Here is a 23,775-nt window from a genome sequence, read left to right as displayed (position 1 = left end):
GGTTATCTTGGCTGCAATGGTGTATCTCGTAGGAAGAGGTAAGGACTTTGAACAAGAAAGCCAAAAATCCTTCTTTAAGACAAATAAATTTGTCCCGCAACATATTCATACTGGATGGATGTTCATCCTCTGCACATACAAGAATGCAGCTCCTACATTTCCGGAGCTTATGCCTATAGGCTCATATTCTGGTTTTGCCTTTTTGGTGCCATAGCTATTAATGGATTATACTCTAAAACACTTGATCTAATTCCATAACAGTCAATATTCATACAAAATGTTCCCACTAATAACAAACACTCCACCAACTTCAGTGACAGCAGAGTCATATTTTGGATTCACTGGTTTCTTTCTGATAAGTGATTAAAACCACAAGTGGTTTTATGGGCTCTGCAGAAAGAATCTGACAATGAAACTGGTTTAGCTATTCACAAAGCACCAATTATAGTCATTTCAAATATTGATGATTCTATATCCTGAGAGCTGATTAGATATGTAAAAAATTCATTCCCTCAGGAAAGCTGCAGAAAATAAAATGAGAAATAGATTATTGTCAAAAGGTGTCACAGGAAATGCAAATTATAGTCAAATTATTCCTGTTTCTAGCAGAGATTAGGTGCCAATAAAGGAGTTGCCTCTCCAAAGCAAGCTCTATGCAGAGCTCCAGTTCCCATTACAGTACCAGAATGCAGGTTTTCTTGTAAGAATTAAATCTGTGCACATCTGGAATTTGAATGTCTGTTAGAAATCTCTGAGCCAGGGACAGTAATCTGGTCATACAGTATATTCTGCAAATGTTGATGAATTACAGCCAAATTTCCATGCCTCTCAGCAGTGTATCAGACTAACAAATAATGAGAGCAGCCAGGTGCTGAAAGTTAATGCTGAACATGAAATCAGATCCAGGGCTGAATTATTTATTGAAATTCCATGACTTTATTTGCAGTCTTAGGAGAGAGAGTAACTTGCAGCCACTGCAAATAAAGGTCTGAACGGTGGGGTGTCACTGATAAGGGCATTTACCACCCCATCAGCTGACCCCAGCACTGACCATAATCTGCCCTCGACGGCCTCATTTTGTATCTTATTTAACATCATACTTGACTTCTATTGATTTAAGATGAACGAGCAATCAGTAACTTTGAGGAGCTATCCTGCAGAGGGCAGGACTTGGTCTTTCTGTCTCCTGTTGCAACTCCAAAGCTAACTGCACTGCAGAGGGTACGAGAGAAGCTTCATCCCGAGATGCAATGAATGTTTATGACTTCCACTGAAAGCCAACCAAGTTGCATTGCAAAGGAGCAGCACATCGTAGGCTCCAACTAGTCTTTGGTTTGATGTTGGCATTTCGGTCTGACTTCCCAATGCAACCCACCATACCTTCAGTAAACGAATTATTTATCAGTACAATATTACCAGCATTTGGACCAAGCCTTACTGCCAGGAGAATATAAATGCAATGTAAACAAATTTTCTTGTTCCCAGCTCACAGAGAAATCATTACAGGGTTTAGTGTTTAGGGGATATTTTTTCACCTTTAATATTTTCTTATCTGCCAAAACTGCTATGTTTGTTCATCTGACCATTTACACAGACATACAGACAAATTTAGCCATTAAAGGAAAAGACTACCTGTTACCAGGTAGTCTTTTCTGATAGCCATTTACAAAAAATGTGACACTCTCAATATTTCATTAAACAAGAAACAGAAAGCAAGTTCTGAGCTTGTAAATGTAAACACCTGCAACAAAAACAAGAGTCTGAAGACATACTCACAAACAGCAGCCAAACATTCCTTGTGACTCATCTAAAAGCAAAACAATTTGCGTTTTCAATATCAAATGCTCACAAAAAAAACAGTGATGCTTTCCAAAAGCTAGTGAGAAATTTTGAATAAGTGGGTATCCTAGTACAAGTACAATTTACAAGTATTTTATGGTATGGACTTCTGAATTAATGCACAATAAATGTTGTAAATAGAAAAAAAATAGTTGGATCCATGATTGGAGTTTGGATCACATTTCTTGTCTACTCGCCATCTCAGAGCAGGACGATTTCTGAAATCTCTGTGTCTGTCCTGTTTGGATCAGTCTGAAATGCTCCAGTGACAGTGCTTCACAAAACTTTCCATAGGAAACGTTTTTGACAACTCTCTCAAAGTACATTTTGACTTGATGCTCAGACCGAATTTCCTCTAATTTCATTTTATCCTGTTATCTAGCACTAAAAAAAACTTAATTAATTCAATGCTGTTTATTAAAATAATTCTTACTTTTCTTCCCTTTATACAAAATCTTACTTAATTATGCCATTGCAATTTCCCTCTTCGCCTCTTACCATCCTCCTGCTTTTAGGATCCTTGACTATGCTGTCTATTCCCAATATTATTGGTTTTTTGTTCTCATCACTCCTGAGTCCCTCTCTCACCCAGGCCCCTCACGCTCCAAGTGAACCATTCTCCAAGAAGATCAGTAGTGAGCCCAGCATGGGCATGCAGCAAAACCTTTCTCCAGCCCATCCTTTCCTATCATGCCTGTCTCAGCAGCAATCAGTAACCTCTTCCTCCTCTTCAAATCTCTGTTGCTCACTCTCTTTCTCCCCCCAGAAAAATCACTTTTTTGATTTGCTTTCATTTTACTCCCGTCACCATTCAACCACATACTCTGTTCATTGGCTTTACCCACCAAGCTGGTGTCAGCAACACTGAAATCTGTCCCCACCTCCCATCCCATGCCATCCCCTGCCTGCCACTCTATTTCTCTGACATTGTCACCCAGCTGCCTTAGTCAAATTAAACAAATCCCGTTCGATATGATGGAAACAGACCATTAAGTAGAGTTCAAGCCCTGTAAGTTCCCTCACCCATTTCTCATTAAGTTCATGACCTGGCACCACCTTCTCCTTCTCTGAAGGCAGGCTCCGACCATATTCTGTAAGACAGATCTTTACCCTGTTTTCCTCTGGTTGCCTCATTTTCGTGATCCTTTCATGACCTGCAACACTGCAGACCTAACCACTGTTTGGCACTCTTACAAACAAGTTCTTTCTCAGTTTTTTCCTCTCTCAGGCTTAACAAAATAGACAGAAAATCTTATCTGCACCTTCTGCCTATTGTCAGTTCTAGGTTCGTTGACATTTTCGCGACTGTTTAACCCGAACACTCAGGTTTGGGCTCACAGAGCTGGAGATTTAAAGCAGCACAAGTGGGACATCATAGCTCCTGTGCTTCTCTTGCGCTTCAGACCTAGATTTCATTCTAGACGGATTAGGCAGAGATTTCGTGCTATCAATCTACAGTCTTTCTGGTATTCTACACCACTGCCATATATATTATATTTGCAGTTTTATATTTTATATAAATTTTATATACATTTATATTGTATTTAAATTATTGTAAATTTTATATACCTTATATATTTTTATATAATATTATATCTTATATATAATATTATATATTTATTGTATATTGTATTTTTATGTTGCATATGTTTATCATATTATTTATATTTACAGTTTGTTGTGCAATCTGTTAACAGGCATGGTTAATTTGTTTCCCAGCATGGTTAATCAATTATATATAGCACCTTACCACCTTCTAGTGCTATAGTCTTAGACAGGCAATTAGGCCTAACCAGCATATCTAGAGAAGGGCTGAATCTCACCCTGCCTCATTTAAGAACTTTCTCTGGTAGCTTTTTGGTTTACTCTGTGCTCCTGCTCGGAGAAGGCAGCAATTTCCCTTTTGCGGGCTGTCGGAGAGCCGTTAGCCTGAACAACTGCAATCTGCAGAATGCCAGCTGCACTCCATACACCAAGCACCCACCGAGTAAAGCTTATTGGAACATCCAGGTTAATGAAGTAACTGAGAAACTAGCATTTGGCGAGAGAATTTCTGAACGTTTCATATACAGCTAGGCCCAATTCACTCAAGTACCTGAATAAACTCTGAAGAATTAGTTATTTTTTTATGTTTAATTATAATTCTCTCTGAAACACAGATATTTTTTTCTTACTATTGTGAAGTGCCAAATGCACAGGTGGTTCTTGAAAAGTAACAAATATAGAGAAATCCTACAAATTCACACTTCCAATGGATAGTCAAACATCAGTCAATGCAAAATCCCTCTGACCGACAGCAGGGCACAATGTGATTACTGCACTCACTCTCAAAGGTCCTGGATATGGCTTTAAATAAATTTAAAATAAATATTTCAATAAAAAAACTCAAATAAATAAAATATTTAAATACATTTTTAAACAAATTATAAAACAAACAGACAAGTAAACAAAACCAACAAAGTCCTTGGTGCCTAGTGTGGAAGAGTTGCCCAAGGGCTAATTATGAACAAATCCTCTGGCCCATGGGAGCTGCAGCAAGGTGCTGCCACATGTGCAGATGGGGCTGGGAGCGGTGGCCAAGGTCAGTGAGGAGAGGCTTTTCCTTCCCCTGGAGAAGAAAATTGTTATTTCAAGGTTTGTCTCTTTGTTAGGGGAGTGGGACAGTGCTTCCTCTAAGTTCCTTTCCTGGTCACATCCTTCCTAGTTTCCCCAAGGTTGGAACTGAGTAGCTGTCTAAAATCAGCACATTATTATTATTATTATTATTATTATTATTATTATTATTATTATTATTATTATTATTATTATTATTACTACTACAGAATCATGTCTTTTGAGATAAACATTGAACCATCAGGCCATCAGACAGAAGGCCTGCTCAGCCCCATAAGAGGATGATGTCTCCCCTGTAGATACACATAATAGGACTTACGGTTTCTGTACACCAGGATGGCAGGTAGGTACTTCCAATTTGAAACAAGTCTTCTCACATGCATGTTCAACTGCCTTTATGACAGAGTGAATAATGAGAAGTCAGACTTATGGGGTGTTTAGAGAAATATGTACTTGGAGATGAACTAACCCAAAAAGATCACATTCAGATCCTCATGGCTCTATCTTGGTGCCTCTGCTTAATGCAGAGGAAGCAACAGATCGTTTTTGAACTTCAAACAAGACCCAGCTCTAGAACAGGATCTAGAGCTTAACTGGAGTCAAATTTACTGACATTAAAAAGAAAACAAACCCAAAAATCTGAAGTTAGAGCACCTCAGTGCAATAAAGAGCAACTCAGTAAATCAAGGCAAAAACACCATTCCTTGCCAAACTGCATGTGTGAGTCAACAGCCAGAGAAGAAAATAAAATTAAAATTATACAAATTCTAGTGGAAGTCTGAAAAAAAAAAAGGCTTAATAATGAAGGAGTTTGGAGCATTGTATCCTCTTGGCATGTCCTGAACATTTAAAAGAACTGGGCACAGAAAAACAAATAAAACTGCCCTTCTGAGAGATCCTATAACCTGCAAGAATATTCCATGATTCAACCCCTCTTCATCCAGAAACAGGTTTTTAAAAAATACTAGAAATAAAATAAACAAACCAAACAGGTCTGCAGTTGCACACTGAATCAGCAGCAATGGCTCATCACAAAACACAGGGCAGTGAAAGAAAATAATTTCCTCCCATGATATGCATTCGTATCGGTTTGAAGCTGCCCATTCAGCAGCTAAAAGCAAAAGGAAAGCAGGAACACAACGTGCCTGTTGACCCACACAAATTGAATCACAATCTAGAAAAACACTAGCAACAATAGCGATGATCCGTCGGGGCCGGTTTCTCTGAATTCCACTTGTTTCGGACAATACACAGGTACAGGCATGCACCAGCACCCGAAACAACAATAGCTACACGCAGTGGGTGGCAAGGTTCAGGATGTTGATTCGAGTGTTGAAGTGTTATGAGGAGGACAAGCTTGGCAACTGATGTAGAGAAGCATCTGCCCAACCTGAGAATTAAGTCAGTATTGTGTGAGTAGTTAAACTACAATATTTGAGTAGCTTTTATAAGCATTCACTTAGGTAAGGAAGAAAGAAGGAATGCAATTTTAGCTGGACAAGCTACCGGGCTGCACAGAGATGAATGTTGGTGCAAATGTTTCATAGGAAATGCAGCCAAGGCACGGGGATGTGACATGACTTAGGCTATGGCTCCATGACAGACAGAAAGGGAATTCAGCTCTGGTATCTCCCAATTTGCTCTTCCTTCATCTCAGCCACAAGGTCTGACCCACACTGACACAGCATTCAGAGCTCCGGTCAAGCCAGCATCTGCTCAGCCTTTTGAGGGCCTTCCAACGTCTGGCCCTTGCATACCGAGACAAAAATAAGCAATTACATATTTAGCCACTACCTAAACTAATCTCATCCCATTATCACACCCAGGATACCAAGGAATATTTAAAGACAAGTAAGCAGCCCTGAAAATAATTTCTATGAGACTGTCTTTGATCAAATTTGTGCTATCTTTCAGAGACACAGAAATCCAAGATTTCTTCTGTGCCTGAACCAAACCCTGTTCTTCTTTGCAAAGATATCCTCCATTGTAACGCCTTCCTGGTTTGTAGGTTTTATGGTTTGTTTATTCCTTTATTGACTATATACGTGCTCGATTAAAGCATATAAAGAAGTTGTGGCTGCCCCATCCCTGGAAGTGTTCAAGGCCAGGTTGGATGAGGCTTTGAGCAACCTGGTGTAGTGGAGGGTGTTCCTGCTCATGGCAGGGGGGTTGGAACCAAATGATCTTTAAGGTCCCTTCCAACCCAAACCGTTCTATGATTCCATGATTCTATCTAGTCTTAATCTGAACCAGAAGAAGAGAGGGCATGACTTCTTCATTGGCTCATTCCAACGGTTAATCACCTTTGCACTTACTGTTGAGCTTATTTCTAACTTGACTGTATCTGACCTTAACTGTTAGTATTTCTTGTTATACTTATTACCACTATATTAAATAGCCCCCTGCAGATACATTTAGTATTGCAATCAAGCGACATTTGGTCTTTTATTTAAATAAGAAAGACTGCCTTATGGATGGCAATATTAAGTATTTTTTAAGCCCTAAAATTATTCTTCTCTACATCTTTTCCAATGTCATAACTCGTTAGCTCTGTGTGCATTTAAAATAGCTGGCCATAAAATAATCTAAACCTTGACCTCTCCCTACTAATTGCAAAAGGAAAAAAAAATAAAGAAGCATAGTTATGACTAGTATAATTTCTATATTTATTATTGGAATATTTACTGTGAATTACTAAGCAGGTGTGGCACATAAACACTGAATCAGTGGTGGTAAGTGCTGTACAAAGAACAAAAGACACAAGAACTATGCCTAAATGACGGAGCACAGGACCACAGTGGTGTTCTTGTTGGATCTCCTTGCACAAGGCCACTGCTTCTCAGCTTCTGCACCTGTAAAGTGCTGACCATGACTGTAAAGTGCTTCGGAATTGCTCTAAAAAGGCCTCTGTATTTTTCATCTCAGGGACTGGGTCTTGCAACGAGAATCATTTTCATAGATAGCTGCCAAAGCACGGAGCAGCCTGCACAGCCTCCTTCGCAGAACTAGGATTTAAGTATGTTTAATAGGTATCAGCATCCATGAAGGTTATAGATCCTCTATTATCACCCTGTGTTTTGTTACTGAGGTGGGTTTTTTTTAAAAAAAAAGCAACTGCTGAACATTCAAAACCTCTGCTAAACTATCTTTTCTTACTTGCAGTTGTTGAGCTTAGCTGTCAAATGTTTTTTGAGATGGAACACACATCTCCATGGATTACCTCATCATATTTGAACTCCACTGCTAGCCTGCAGCAGCACACTCCTTGCAGGTGATTTGCCCTTTTCCAAACAGTAGAGCAGTATACTTATATATCTTTATTAGCAGCAGAAGTTAGAAAATTTTATATCTACTTTGGCATCTTCATGGTTAACAGAAAGGGACACTAAAGCCATACCTAAATCACGCAAACTTCCTCTGTGTGTAAACTCCATTTCCAGTATCATGAACAGGTATTAACACATGAAATATTGGTGAATGGTGAACTGAGTCATATTTTTTTCTTAGTCCAGAGGAAACCAACAAATGCAAGAGGAGAAACAAAAATAGTCAAAAAATTACTTTTTTACAGCCTGACTTACATCAGGAGGGAAAAAAAAATTACTATTCCCATATATAATCTTTGTGAGTTTTAAATGTATGACATTCAAGTTTTGTAGAATTTAAAGTAAATGAAAATCAGCTTCAGCCTTGACTATTAGGCTTTGAATGTTCTTATTACATTTTGCATCAAGCACATATAGGTGAATAACATGGGCTTCTGTCATCTGCTCTGTAGATAAAATTAGTGACTATCAAGAATGAAGATTTAGAAGAGCAAACTGTCACTATCCGGGCAACTTCATCCTTAATATAATGTCATTTAAGCCAAAGTAGCTATAGCAGGAATAGGTTCGGCTCTTACTGTCCTACAGGTGCATAAATAAGTTATTACAACACAACTATCCTGAAATAGAATTATATAATCATAGAATTGTAGAATGAAATACATTTCAATTAGTGCTTTATCTGAGTTTTATGCAGAGTTGCCATAAATACATATAAAGGAGCTATTTCAAGTTCTTTTGGCAATCAGGTATATGGAAAAATAACTGCAGAAGCACTGACGTTCCAGATATACAACACCTGTAGGCAGAAGTTGAACCAGGGTACCCTGGGGAACAACACAGAAACCATGGGGATTAGGACACTGGTATAAATTTATGAGTCTGAATGCCTGTGAGAACAAGCAGAAAAAAAAAAAAAACAAAACACAGAAAACTTGAAAAAGAAGGTACTGCAAAAGATAAGGGTGTGTTACAAGGGCGTGTAGTGATAGGACAAGGGGAAATGGCTTTAAACTGAAAGAGGGCAGATTTAGATTAAATATAAGGAAGAAATTTTTCACTCAGAGGGTGGTGAGGCACTGGAACAGGTTGCCCAGAGAAGTTGTAGATGCCCCATCCCTGGAAGTGTTCAAGGCCAAGTTGGATGAGGCTTTGGCCAACCTGGTGTAGTGGAGGGTTTCCCTGCCCATGGCAGGGGGGTTGGAACTAGATGATCTTTGAGGTCCTTTCCTACCCTAACCATTCTATGATTCTATGATTCTATAAAAGACCCTGAGAAGGAAAAAGACAGAGTGGACAAGGTGCCAGCAGAAAGGAATTTGGGCTCAACTGCTGCAGGAGGCAGCTCAAACTGAGCTCCCCACTGCCCTAATACCTGGCTGGGCACAGCACGGTGCTAACACAGCTGCAAAAACTCTGCACTAGAGTGAGCTCATGTCCAGACACTTAATAAAGCACCCAACAGCCTGTACCTGAGAGCAGAAAAATGTCCAATTTCCTTTGGTTTGATTTCTTTTATGTCCAAGAAATTAAGATTTTCAATATATTTTGTTGGAGACTTGATCCCATCATATATTTCTCTTCTATTTTAAGCTGCGTTCAGGATGCTGTGCTGGGGATAAGGGTGAAAATGTTCTTTGCTCCCACAGCAAGTCCACATCTGGTGGAAGAGGGCTGGTATCAGCATTTCATCAAGGTGAGGAGAGCCTGAATAACTTGCCTTGGGTCACTGAAGGAGGCAGAAAAACAAAAAAGTAAATAAAGCCTCCCAAGAATTTGAGTCATAACCCAGGAATATTACTGAGCTTAACATGTTGCAGAATTTCTATGGCGGAAGCTTTTCATATTTTGATTAGAGCTGGAAAAAAAAAATAAATAATCAGAGTTTCCACCTGGTGGGAGCTGTGGTCTTTGCTCTGTATTAAGATAAAGGGCTGAAACACTGAGTGGAAAGTAAAAAATGTGTTCATTTGGATTTTGACAACACTTGGGGCCATTTTAGCATAGTAAAACTTTGCTATGGAGCATTACAGAACTGTACCTCAGGTTCTTCATGTCCCAGTCTCTTTCTGAGCACATCTTCTCCTATGACACTATAGCCACACAATACTTGTGGTGCACCAGGGTCATAGAATTGAAGGAGAATCTGTGTTATATCATGGAAGATCTACTTCAGCCAGTAAAGACCGCCACTAAAAAATGACATATGTAGAAGGCTAAAATCATAAACACTCTAAAAGATGTTATTAAATCATTATTGAGAGGGACAGAATAATACTCATTTACAAAGAATCACTTAACACTGTCAGAGAAAACATCCTACGGACCAGTTCTACATTTCTGTGTGAACTTTGCAATCAAGTTGCCTAGCAAACAGCAATGACATGCTGTAAATGTAATTCGTTACAGAAAGTTCTACCCTTAGGTATTATTAGATAAAATTACTGTGTTTGGATCTTCAAACACAACTGAACACATTTTGATGACTTTTGTTCCATCGAAATAATTTCTAACTCTTAAGTCTAATATAAAAAACCATGCCAGGAATATATGATGTTGATAAAACACATGAAACCTACAAAAAAAAAAAAAGATTTTTTTTAACTTGCAGCTCCAGATGTGCATATATATCACTGTTAGCAAATCTAGATGAGTTTTACTGCATGTCAACAATACAGAAGAAGTGCAAACAAGTGGGAAGAGCAAGGGGGAAGGAAGGAAAGGGAAGGGAATAAGGACCTATTTTGGACTTTGTTAGCATTAAAATGTATGGTGTCAAACAAACCATTTGAAGATATTTCCAAAGTACCTACTACAGTACATTATGTACCTGGTGATTTTCTAGTTCAATTAAGATTTATAGATTTGAGTACAGTATGAATTCATACTATGAATAACATACAGCCTATGAAGACAAGCTGAGGGAGTTGGGGTCGTTCAGCCTGAAGAAGAGAAGGCTCCGGGGAGACCTTCTAGCAGCCTTCCAGTACCTAAAGGGGCTACAGGAAAGCTGGAGAGGGAATTTTTACATGGGTATGTAGTAATAAAACAAGGAGCAACAGATTTAAACTGAAAGAAGGGAGATTTCAATTAGATCTAAGGAAGAAATTCTTCACTCTGAGGGTGGTGAGGCACTGGAACAGGTTGCTCATAGAAGTTGTGAATGCTCCATCCCTGGAGGTGTTCAAGGCCAAGTTGGATGAGGTTTTGCACAACCTGATCTAGTGGAAGATGTCTCTGCCTGTATCAGAGGGGTTGAGACTAGATGATTTCTAAGGTCCTTTCCAACCCAAACCATTCTATGATTCTATGAATCCAGCACAAAACCAAACCTTTCCTTATGCCAGCTGATTCTCCCTATGACTTTGACTCAGCCTTTGCTGGAGAAAAAAAAAAAGTATCATTTAAACCTTAGTTTATTCATGTATAAAACTAATGTGCAAAGTCACAGCCCTTTAACATCTGATTCTATTAAAACACAGTAATTTGAAAAATCCTCTACCAGAGCTCTTATCTGCAAAATGGAAATACTAGTGTTTATGTTACCTCTTTGCAGCATTGCTGGGATTATTTTGCTGATATCTGCCAGATATTGAAGAATTACGTGTCATACAAGACCTAAGTAATATTATTGCTGTAATGATCAATATGTCATCCTAAACAATCCTTACACAGCCTTCCATCAAAATGTATTTGACATAGCCAATGTTAATTTAACATTAAACTCGAGCACAGGCAGACGTACTTCCTACTGGCTCTCTTGGAAAGGATCCCTGTATATTTTTGGGATCCTATGTCAAATGATCTCTGTGACATTTGCTGTTCGGGAATAGCCACGGCAGAGCCATATATTGCCGATAAAAGTTTCCTGGGGACACTTACTGGAGCTTCACTGTCATCGCTGAACCATGACACAACAACCTGTGAGCCTGACGAGAAGTGTGCTGCCAGAGATGGAAAAGAGCTATCTGCAGCTAAACATAGAGCACCCAAAGCACACCAGTGGCTATTTCTAAAACAAGCAATAACAATCATGAATATCACCAGTTCTTTCTGGTAGAATCAAAATACTGCATTTACCTGATTTGACTATGCAGCTCAGAAAAGCTGGGATAAAGGAAGGAGTTAGTAGGTGGAGTTTAAACAAGATCCTAAATATACTTAAGCTGGCCTAACTCTGCTGTCTCTAAACTCAGCAGTAGAAACCTCACTTGCTTTTGTGGCCATGGGATATGACCTATTCTGAATGTTTCTGAAGTCTTACGCATTTGAATTATGGATCAAATTTTTAAAAGCATTTAAACTTAAACTAAAGTATACGCATATTCAATAAAACATTTGAATATGTTACATTTTAATAACAATTAACATACATATTGATGCCACCAAATTCAATAAAAAGCAAGTAGTCATAGTCTTTTATATGAGGAAAAAAAACCAAACCATGGCACATGGGGGTGTCATTCACCTTCAGCCATTAACTAATGATTAGATCATGAACTTAGGCAGAAGGAGACATAGTTGAAAATCCCTCCTTAACTTGAGATCCAGTTTCCCAATCAAATCTTAAAGCACTCCGCATTAGCTTCAAGGTGGCAGGGATAGCAATTATATCCCTGCCAAATTCTTTTATAAATTTGGCCTGCTTAAACTATTCACTGCCTGTCTCTAATATTTCCACCAATGAGGCACTTGCCTTGACGCAAAACAAAATCTGCAAATTCTCAGAGAGAAAGCAGACACACAGACATACACACTCTGGGTTGTATAACTTGGGCTAAACCTTCTTTGAAGCATTGTTTTTCTTCATCACAAGGAAAAACAAGCAACTTGTAATTTTAAAACATTCGCTAAGCAGCTATTTGTTAATTTATTATTTTAACAATATAAGATTAAAGCAAAATTAGATCTTGTCAAGATGGAGGTTTTTCCCTTGACTTTTCTTATTATAATTTCATTGAAAAAGCTTAATAAAAAGACCAGAGAAGTAACTGTCAGCCCAGATAGCATTTTCCTGATTTAATTGGGTCTGTAGTGGGTTTCTATGAAGTTGCATGTTTAAAAATTATAATTCAAATGTAAAAGGCCTGACTCTTGTGCCCATTTTATATAAAGTCCATGGTCTTCAACAGAGTCACTCCTGATTTGAAAAGATCTGAGCAAGACAAGAACCGAGCCAGACGTAAACACCTGAGTCCCCCTGCATGGAGCTTATGAAACACATTTATAGATGTTTAAACAAGGCTTGTAAAACTGTTTTCCTCCCTATATATATGCTGGTGTCCAGACTACCAGTAAACCTTGTAAGTTTGGTAACCTTAATACCCACACACAAGGCCAGTAGACTAAAAGGGGAAACTTAGGCTGCTGATCATGCACCGCTTAACCAAAGTAAGTTTGGAAGAGACAAGAACTGTGGTGTCCACCATCGGCTTCACAGCTCTGAATAGATGAAAAATGCAAGATCCGTAATAAACCCCCGTGCTCATGCCACCTCCGAGGTGACAGCTGAAAAGTGTCAGAGACTGCACGGACTGTACGTGTCTGATTTGTAGGGTGACTCCGTCTCTCTTGAAACGTGAAAGGCCAACCTCATCACCAAGGATCCAAAAAAAAAATGTTATTTTGAGTCATGGAGCACCAGACAGGTTGAACCAGATGTTTCAGTATCATTATTCTTCCTTGTGCTTTTCTCTCTTTATTATTTCCTCTTTACCTAGAAAGGTTTGCTAAACTTAGGAACGATTTTGTATGGAAGCCAAAAGCTGAGTTCGTAACACACAGTAAAACACCCACACTTCTCCACAAACGGAAATGAACTTTGTACTTCTAGATCTGATTGTGGTTTCTACTCATCACCAAAATACTTCTCGAGGGCAGTCTACGAATCAAATAAGCTGGAGTCTGTATTATTATAATGGGTTAAAAAATTCCTGTCAAGTTCTCTCTCCTAGTTTGTAAAGCCACTGTCGGTTTTGATAACCCTGAAATTCTGAAACCGAAATAATTTTTCTTCTCCGAGTCACTCTCTTACCTTAAACTCAAAATCCTTAATAGTGGGAAGGATTGTTTGTACGAGGAGTAACATTTTTATTCATATCTTCCTTTAAGGCTGCATTGAAGCAGTTCACCAAAATCCAAACCAGGGTTAGTTTGAAATCACCTTTCAGCAGAGATAACTTTAAAAAGAAAAATCCTGAAAATTCACAAAAAGAAATCCCATCGTGCATAAAAATCTTGCACCTCCCTGGGATAAGTTCTGGGATAACTTTGTCCAAAGGAGAGGAGAAAGGCAGGTAGACATTCCTGAGAGCATCAGCTCCTGGCTTTTGACAGAGCACAGTATATCAGGAGGATGACTGCTTTGTCCTGGACTGCCAGGCTCTCTGACTGACCGATTCATTCAGGTATAGTAAGTTTGATGCCAAATCTTGCCATTGCTTTTACACATACTCCCAATAGACACCTAAAATTCCCCAAAATGAAACTGTTGGAGATGATCAAGGACTTGCAGGTTCCTTGCGTGTCTGTTTGCTGCATCAGGAGACCATGACTGTACCAGGACTAACCTCTTCTCTGTTATCATCCCCTAACAATAAATGACTGTAAGGGGCCCTACAAATACTCTGATACTGTCAGTCCTTGAACCTTACCTTGGCTGTATCTGTGAGACACTGCAAACACACCATCACTGTGCCTGGTCATGCACAACGCTCAGCTCCTAACAGGAGGAAGAGGCTGAGCATACGGTGTGTTTCATGCCTTTATGCCTTCAGCTGGCAGACGGGAATATGTTCAATGTTGGAATCAGTGTGCGTGGAAGATCAAGGCCTTTGAGAGAGGTCCCTCTTGCTTCTCACATTTGCAAGCATCTTCAGGTTTTCTCTAGATAGGTGTTCAATGTGACTGCGGTCGAACACTTTGTGAAGTAAAGCCTTACACCTTTTAAGCAAAAACTCTTGCAAGCCTGAGCTGATGAATATATCCAGAATATCAATCACTCAGTACCACAATGACTCCTTGCAGAAATAACTGTCTGCCAGCTCGCTACTACTTCTCCTACTACCATGATGATACTACCGTCTTGTGATTGTCAGAAACATGATTATATATTTTGTCACAGAGTATTTCTAAAGCAGGAGGATTTTTTAAATCAAATGTACTTTGGATCATTTCTGTGGTTTGTTTGCTTTCTAGACTGCACTTACCCTGACCAATGCAAATGGACAGTAGTACTCTCAAGTCTTGTTTGTATCATGCTTTGTTTTCCATGTATACAACGCATCTCCTTCAAATTAACGTTCTAGATATTAGGCACTACTCTAGTTCTGAAATGTAAGGAATGTACATCCAAACACCTGTTTCCACTGCAAACAGAAAAAAGCCACAAAAATTCTGAGATCCTCCCATAAGGACCTTAATAGCATGTATATAAAAAGAGCACCATTTCAGTTTAGTCATTATGTTCAAGTACACAGGTGCAAGACTGCCAGAAAAAGCTAAATATACCTTCTGTCAGGGTGTCATTTATATAGAAGCGCTTTGCTCCTCCAGCACACAAAGAATCAAAATTAACCTGAGTTACAACAAGCTGGGTTAAGCACAGAGCAAGCGCTACCTCCTGATGCTCACTTCCCCGAAGCCGCTGCCGCCAGCGTCTCACGCTACTGTATATCAAGGCCTTTTCTCTGGCAGCCTCTTCTGACTCCTTGTCAAACAAGTTCAGAGAGGGAATTGCTGCCGGAGAGTTTCAGTGGTCACAAAAGACCTGCTTACACAAACTGCAGATCTGATTAAGGCACCATCTCCCTGGCAAACCTCACTGCTCCTCAGCTCTGCCCATTTCCACCATCAGTCCACTTCTGTTCTGCCCCAGATTTGACGGGGGGGGTTTACTCTAAATCGAGCATCTTGCAAGAACAAGCACTCGTTCACAAAAAAAAATTATCTCACAGATCCAGGTTAGGGCAGTGATGGGAAGAGATTAAAATCAATGAGGATGCTAACGAATAGGTGTGATAACCACGTAACCCGTCTGTGCCGCGGCAGTTCAGCTGGCTGTGTCCTGGTGGTGCCCAGACTATTTGCATGGCTCAGGAGATCGCTAACCTGCATTAGGTTACAGCCTGGCTCTTTTGTTTACAGTCATCTCTCTACTTGTCTTTCTAAGGCTCCTGCTCTCCTGGTTGTTCAATAGAAAAGGGAAATAGAGCAATTGTGTAACACCTTTCTTTTTTTAACCTGAGACAGAAACTGCCTGTGTTAGAGACTCTATGGCTGGTGAAAAACAGCCCTTTCTGGTTCATTTGTGCTTGTGGAAGATACAGTTTTCTCCGGGCCACGTCTACTGCCCTTCATTTTTCTCACTGATCTCTGCAATTTCTGGTTGTGTGTTCATACAAGGATGCAGAGCAGAACTTTTTTCCTCAAGTGAAGTATTAGCAGCCCAAAAATCAAACGACGAAATGCTCATTGACCCCAACATCATCTGTTATTAGAACTTTCCTCCAGTGTAGTCCAGTATATTTAGATTTGCCACTTGTCCTAGCATCTCATACTCGTCCAGAAGTTGCCACCTTTCAGTTTCTCTTTCCAGTCCTAAAACAGAGCAAGTGCCCTGTCCTTCACAGACTCTGATCTAGATCAGCCTTCCTGTTTAGCTCCTTTACTAATAAGCTATTCTTTCAAATTTCATGCTCCAGCAAAGTTTTCACCTGTTTATATTTCTCTCACATGCTTCTATTTTTCAACTTTTAGTTCCTTTCTTTTTTGATGTTCTTCTCCAACTTCTAAGCTGTATCATTTAATACTCTGGTTACATGCTTTACTATACAACTCTTTAGACTTTAAATTATATTAATGGCACCTTTCCAAAGCATCAAGAATTGCAATTTTTTCAACATAAATGGAAAGTCTCCAGGAAGATACCAATTAATTTTTTTTGCTCCCACTCTGCAAATTATGAGTTTTATGTGAGAGTCTCTATGCAATTCTCTAACATGCATTATGCAGGAAGTCACATTACTAAAAATGTTCTTTCTGGAGTTATAAATCTTCAGGTGATGGCATGGCTCAGTTGAATGCAGTACAATTTTTTTCCAGTAACTTATGGATCCAGAACTTCACACAATGAATCTGGGCAATGACCTTCACTTTGACAGCTGATGCAGTCAAAGAACCATATATCACGAGCATCCGTATCAGCCTCAATAAAATAGTGTGGGCTCTAAAACATATCAGTAGTTAAAGGTTTGCATTCTAAGATACATTTGTGATGACGGAGCACCAAAATATCCCACTAACCTATTTTTTAGCCCACAAACATCTGCCTTAAACTCCTTTTGGTAGAAACAACTTGTAGAGGAGAGGTATCAGGATGTATGGACCCATGCAGGTCCCTTTTAAGACATTAAGCTCTATTGGGCAGTTATGAATCAGAAATTCTTGTAAAATCAGTTTGCTAGGGAAAACAACCTGGGTGCTGGCTTGGTCAGAAAAGCTGTACCTGAACGGACTGGTTTTGGAAGATGCAAAAAGACGCCATGTATACACATCATGGATGTGGCTGACATTTCAATTTACAGCCCAGAATATCCATCAGGGAGTACAAAGCAATTATATACCCTCAACTTGACAGAAGGGAGGGGCTGGAATTTGCTTACCCAATCATTCAGTAGTCCGTTTGCAAAGGGCCTGATATAACTCTTGCATATTAATAACAATCCTATTGATTTATAGGGATGGTTTACGCTCAGAGAGATCAAACACCTGCATTTTGTATGGCCATAGTAGATTTCAGCCGTGATGTACTTAGAGACTTTGAAACATGCTCTGAACATTAAAAAATCTGAGTTTTTCACTGGGAGAGTTTGCGTGAAGTTTGATATTGATGAGGTTATATGTGTGAAGTTTGAGCTGTGCCACAGATTTTAATCATAAGATTTCCATAGCCTAAGACCAACAGACATACCCCATTTGAAACATTCTGAAATCCTACCATAGAACAGGTGTCCTTATTTTTCTGTATTTTCATTAAATCAGTTTCTGTTCTCAGTTACCTTGTATAAAATCAGAATGAGCTTCAGGCTGAGGAAAGCAAGAGTAAAAACTGATTTAGTTTTTATTTTTTAGGAAAAAAAAAGTATTGCAGGAAACAATCAGAAGATTGCCAGTTTATCTCAATTCTTTTTGGTTTATAATCTATTAGTGTTTCAGATCTGTCAGCCTCTGCCAAGGTACCAAATCACGGTACCCCTAAGCTCTTCATGCTTTCTTCCCAAAAATGGAGAAGGAAGTCAGGATTCTTAGTTAAAAACCTGGCAGTCTAAAGTTAGGACACAGCACATTGCAGGCAGCAGGCTAAGAATAACAGGACAAACTCACGAGGAGAGAAATAACAATAAAACACAGGAACTCTGACTCTCCCTTTGCAACATTACCTAATTCTAACGTCATGAAGAAGAAAGCAGCGTGAATGTGCGAGCACGAGATAACAGGCTGTCAAAGCACCGCTTCCACTCAGTGCCAGAAAATTAAAGTTTGATTATTCAGTAGAAGCCGAGCTGATCCAAGAGTCACAGCAGTGTCCAGTTCACAGTGCAACTTACCTTCACGAAGAGCTCAATTTCAGGGTCCTTTCCTTCGCCATTAGCAGGAACAGAGTCTGTCATTTTTCACCCTCAAGGCTACCAGCTGATCTCCTGCTATTAAGTGGCAAAAGGAGGTTTCAACTGCACAGCGGGCAGGTTTCCCTTCCAAACAGCTCTCATGAAGCTCTTAAAACATCATTTGTAATGATAAAGCTCAAAACCAGCGGAGAAAACAAGTTTGAGGCTTTGATAAATAAATAATAACAATAATAAAAAAAAAGGCAGGCAGCAGAGAAGCAGTCCCTGTTACGGTCGTGTAGTTCTTCAGAGCAACAAGTGCTGCTGTTGGTACAGTATCCTCATCTGTCAGAGCTGCAGTTCTCACTGCCTGCCCAAAATAGCCCAGAGTATAAAAAAAGAGGGTGGGGTTAACTCACAGGGGTGGAGACAAGCTCCTGGTACCTACGGCAGGATCAGTCTCTGGGCAAATAGTTCTGCTCTTCCCTGTTTTCAGCGTTTCAGTTGTTCCCTCCCTTATTCTACGGGTGGGAGCAGCAGTGACAGGGGAAGAGGGAAGGTCCGCAGCAGGGTGGTTTCGTTGCTTTAAGCAACAGTGATGTTTTTTCTTTCTTTTCTGAAAGGGCGTGTGTCCTGCTTCTAGCTGTTCAAAATACTAATATTGTTATTGCTAAGAATGGAAAGGAAAAAAGAGCCTAATTTCTTCACCCTGTGCATCAGCTGCTGCATCACTGGAAGGAGCGTGCAAAAAAAACAGAGCTCTGCTTTGGCAGAAACCCCCCGTGTTTGGTAGAAAGTGGTACAGGAGCCAAAACTGAATGCTCTTAGGTGAGAAAAGCACCTGTGGTGTCACCACTCTTGATGGGAGTTTGAGAGCAGAGGAATGGCAATGGGGTTATGCAGGACAAGGAAAAGCTTCAGGGCCCTAGGAAAATAAAACATTTGGGTCCCATAACTATTTCTCAGTGTGTTCCTCGGGGTGCTGGTTGTAGAGGGAGAACAGGAAAGTGATGATATGCTGGGGTGGAGTATGGAAGAAAATTTTCAAGGGCCTCAGCTTGCTATTGACATACTGTCGTCATCTATACTCCCTTCCTTCACCCTGCATTCCTTGCGTGACTCAGAGGTCGCCAAACAGCAACCCTAAGCAAGAAGGTGGCATGAGACAGAAAGCCCTGACACAGCTAAAAGGCATGGAGGAAGGGAGTGGTGGCACGGAACAGGAGAACGGACAAAGCAAAGGAGTCTGGTGGGACCTCCTCCCCATCGCCATCATTGCCTGGAGGGACTGGCTACCATCATGTCCTCCTGCTCTTGGAAAGTCCCTTCCTTAACCTCTGCCCCTCCTCACCCTCTGCTCCTGTTTCGGGACGGCCACAGCTGCGGCTCGCAGGCTGTTGGCAGCTCGCACTGCCCGACACGAGCAGCTTTACCTTCCTCTTCTGACACGGAGAGGCTTTTATGGGTACGGTTTTGACACGATCAAACACTCGCCTTTCCTGAAAGTGCTCTTAGCTGTGTGCTTTCGTGATGATCTTTGATTCCCTCCCGTGACCTCTAGGCATTTGACACAGGTCCAGGGCAGTAGCAGCCAACATCTCCGTGGCTCTTCAGGTAAAGCGCTACGGGAATTTCCCACAACTGCTGTTTTGAGTGCGCTCCGTGAAGCACTGAGATGGTTAACAGTAAATCTCATTATGCTGTTGCAACTGTAATTACAACATAATCAACATTATAATTAGTGTAAAAGTGCGCTTATGGTTTTTAGATCCAATTAGCACTCATTCAAGTAACTGGAAGGTTAACTATAAGAGAATTAAGTGTTATTACTCCTTTGATTTCAAAGTTTTACGTGTAATTTTTGGACTAGGTACATTAATTACCAAACATTTATAGTATAATTATTCTTTGGCCTACAGGCAAACTTTCAAGGACATGGGCTAAGTGTACTTACATGTAGCAAAAAGAATCATCACATTGTAATTATATATTACAGTTATAAAAGTTTGCCAAAAACATAAGTATAGTCACCGTATCTCTAAAACGTATTCCTAAATAACATATTATCATCTAATGATTATAAGCTTTTGGTTTTGCTGAAGAAATGTTTTGCTTTAGCACCTCGTGCAATGACGTAATTTCCCTTTAATGAAGGCTCCTGGAAACAGTGGGAATTAGGTCATCTTGACTGAGGTTACCTGTAGCTCCGGCCTCATTGAAAACACTGTTTTGATACAGGCAAGTGCTTTAAACAATTTATATCACATGAGTGTGTATATCAGCTCTGGAAGAGAAAATACTGCCAGCTGTAAGAACAGTGAGGAGGTAATACTGCTAATGCTAAACCAAAATGTTTAAATAAAATCAGCATTCCAGATACCTGTACTTACAAGATGTGATGCATGTGACCTATTTAGATGTCTATTTTAGAATGAAAAAATGCACCCTAGAAATGACTACTTTTTTCCATCAGTAATAAAGAGAGCCCAGAGTAAGAAGCTCAGATAAAGACATTTTAATACCAGACAAATCCTGCTGTAATTATTAAGTAAAAGAAATTTGTGGCTTTAGTGCCTGATTTCTACGCACGTGTCATCTCCCACTTCAGAAGTTGTGCACGCCTTGCGCTTCTGGAAGTTAAACTCTAGATGTAGCAATTTCAGAAGAGACTCAACATGTCAAAACATTTAAACCCTTCCTTCCCAATTATTGTCTAGGTTTAGTGGTGTACTACAATTAGTTTGCAAGATGAAGATTATTGTGCTGAGGCTCAGCAAAGCAAAAGGGAAACTGTGCAATGCAGAGAAAGGGACCTAAGATGCCCTGAAGCCATTTCCATCCTGATCCTCATAAAAATTACTACTGCAGGAACGGGCATCTGCTTCAAGATGCTTCTGGGCAGCAGTGCCCCTGGAAGGTCCCTTCCCCATCCGCTTTCACCCGTGAGGCATCACCTGCACTCATCCCCTGCCCCAGGGCTTGATATGGGGTGCTCAGAAGCTACAGAAACTGTAGTGTGAATACTACACATCTGGTATTCCAGCTGTGCTTTTAGGTATCCACAGAGAGAATAACCCAGCCCACCTCAAAAAACCCTCTGATTTTCAAAAATCTCCTTATGGAACCCCTAGAAGAGATCAAGCAAAACAGAGTCCTTGTTCCTATAAATGCTGTATTTTTTAAAATTGATTCTGAAAGCTGGATTTGAGATAAACATTGTAGGAGGCAGTGAGTAGGAGGAAATATATATACATATTCACTACTTCAGGAATCTATTCATGCATTTACTGCTTTACTGTCATATAAAACTGACTTATCGCTTACATCTGGGTGGAACCTTTTTGACTATAATGGTTATTATTGCCTACACAGCTCTGTTTTGTGTTATGAAATCAGCTCTTTCTTCAGCCAAATTAAGGGTAAGATACTGATAAATAATTAGTACACTCTTATTTTACTGCAAAGAACGAGTCGCTTAGTTTGGCCTATCATTTTCTCACAAGTCAGAAGTAGCAGTGGCTTTGAGTTACGTACAAGAACATTAGACACTGAATTATGAACTCTTCATAAGCCAAGTCATTATAGTTTGAGGTTTATGAGATATATAAATGAATACGAGCACGTCATCCCATTAATAAAAGAAGAGGACAGCTTCAGAAAAGGAACGGCCACAGCTCCACATAAGACCTCTATTGTAGGTGAACTCTGATGCACTATCAGCTTTCAGATGCCTGATCCAAGCTTCACTTCCAGCAAAGATTTGTCCCGAGGGGGTGAATCAGAGGCCAAGCATCCAGAATGTAATTCTATCGTGGAGTTCTCCAGCAGAACACTAAGTTACCAAGAAGGATCAGGGCACAGAGAGCATCCACCCCTGGGGCTCGCTTGGTGCTGCCAACCCAGCTCGTTTGGTGAGAGCTGGGCATTGCAAGTTTTATACAACATAGGTAACACTTATCATGTTGTGAATAAACTTCCATTGTGGATGAAAAGAGGATGTAAAATCTTGGTGCAGCTGCAGTAAATGACACTTGGGGCTATGATTTTACTTGGGAATTATTTAACTGCCTAGTTGTCTAAAAAAATCCAACTAAGCAGCAACCAGGTACTAAACCAGCATGTTTGAGTTATGAAAATATACCTTCCAGGACAGTTCTGAATTGCTGATAATTTGCAACTTTATTTATTGCATGCTAGTAGCTTTGACATGCTACTTATTTAGCAAGTTAACAAATGGAAGGAATCAAGCCAATAATTTTAATTGCCTTTTGCATTACAACATGTCACTACGACGTTCTTGCTTGTTCTTCAGAAAAATCAAAAGGGATTTGTCTCAGCTATTCGGGGTCAAGGCTGCATGTTCCCTTCCCCAGATGTACAAGACATGCAAGGATATACAAAGCTCTTCTCATTAGCCTCATGCCAAGGCTGGGTGAGTAGGTATTTTGCCTCAACTCCAGAGACATACAGTGCCTCAAAACGTGTTGGTCTGATGGAATAAGGAGGAACTGTGATTTTGTTCCTTCTTATAAATCATCCCACACTCAGGGGCATGGAACAAAATACAGAGAGTAGTAAAACAGGCATATAGCCTGAATGTCGCAAGAAATAGGATGGAATGGCAAAACCTAGGCCAGAAAACTTTGCACTCCATTAACTGGAAAAATTGAGATCTCTCACTCTATATCCATCCCCTAGACACTATGAATCCATCATAGTCATGAGCTCTCCTTCATCTTATTATGAAAATGTATTATTTTAGCTCTAAAGGTCTCTGGATGAAACTCAGCTGCTTAAGAGAATGGTAGATCACCAGAATGAGCTCAGACAGAAGTTTTGCAAAGTTCTAATCCATGACATTATTTTTTATATATAATTACGTTTTCACGTGAATGCAGTGTCACTTTGCTGTAACATTAATAAGTATTAACAACTTCAAGAGAAAAAGCCACTGCTGTTCAGCGTGAAGAGGAATTTCATTATGGATAATTGTCTCAGTGCTCGCGTTGTGACAGTCACAGCTAACCATTCCCAAGGAAGTGGCACTTAAAAGGTAGAAAATCATCTCCTAATGCTGCATTCAGTAGAGAGGCTTCTAGAGGACAGCAGTCTCTTCCTTTATTTCTTCATTACTATCATTTCAAAACTGTCATTTCAATTAAAAACAAAAGATACTTCCAAACAGGACTGAGACGGCTCTGGAAAGTGATATTGTAGGGGATACAATGGAGAGCATTGAAGATTGTCCTGAACTGTGGGCTATATGGATAAGGCAGCTGATGGAGGAGGAATGTAGATATCCTCAGCCCTTGCTTTTCAAAACAAATCCTCCATACTGTTAGGTGTTATGAAGAAAAACACCACCAGTTAAGTGTGATGTACCTGTTGTT

The 23,775-nt window shown here is 39.9% G+C and overlaps 1 protein-coding gene across 2 annotated transcripts in view; it reads right to left on the bottom strand.

Moving 5' to 3' along the window:
* CLIC5 (CLIC family member 5) overlaps positions 1 to 23,775 on the bottom strand; it is a 73,969-nt gene that overhangs the window by 33,163 nt on the left and 17,031 nt on the right. The window contains exon 1 of one of the 2 annotated variants that reach the window (XM_009983690.2): positions 18,386 to 18,448. The exons of the other annotated variant lie outside the window; for it this stretch is intronic. Coding sequence (XP_009981992.1) covers positions 18,386 to 18,448 — 63 coding nt within the window. Of the gene's footprint in view, positions 1 to 18,385; positions 18,449 to 23,775 lie in introns of those variants that run through there. 2 annotated transcript variants of the gene reach the window in all.

This window comes from Tauraco erythrolophus, chromosome 2 (assembly GCF_009769465.1).
Source record: "Tauraco erythrolophus isolate bTauEry1 chromosome 2, bTauEry1.pri, whole genome shotgun sequence".
NCBI lineage: Eukaryota > Metazoa > Chordata > Aves > Musophagiformes > Musophagidae > Tauraco > Tauraco erythrolophus.
Note: the sequence above shows the minus strand (reverse complement) of the source record. Positions and strands in the feature narration are given on the sequence as shown.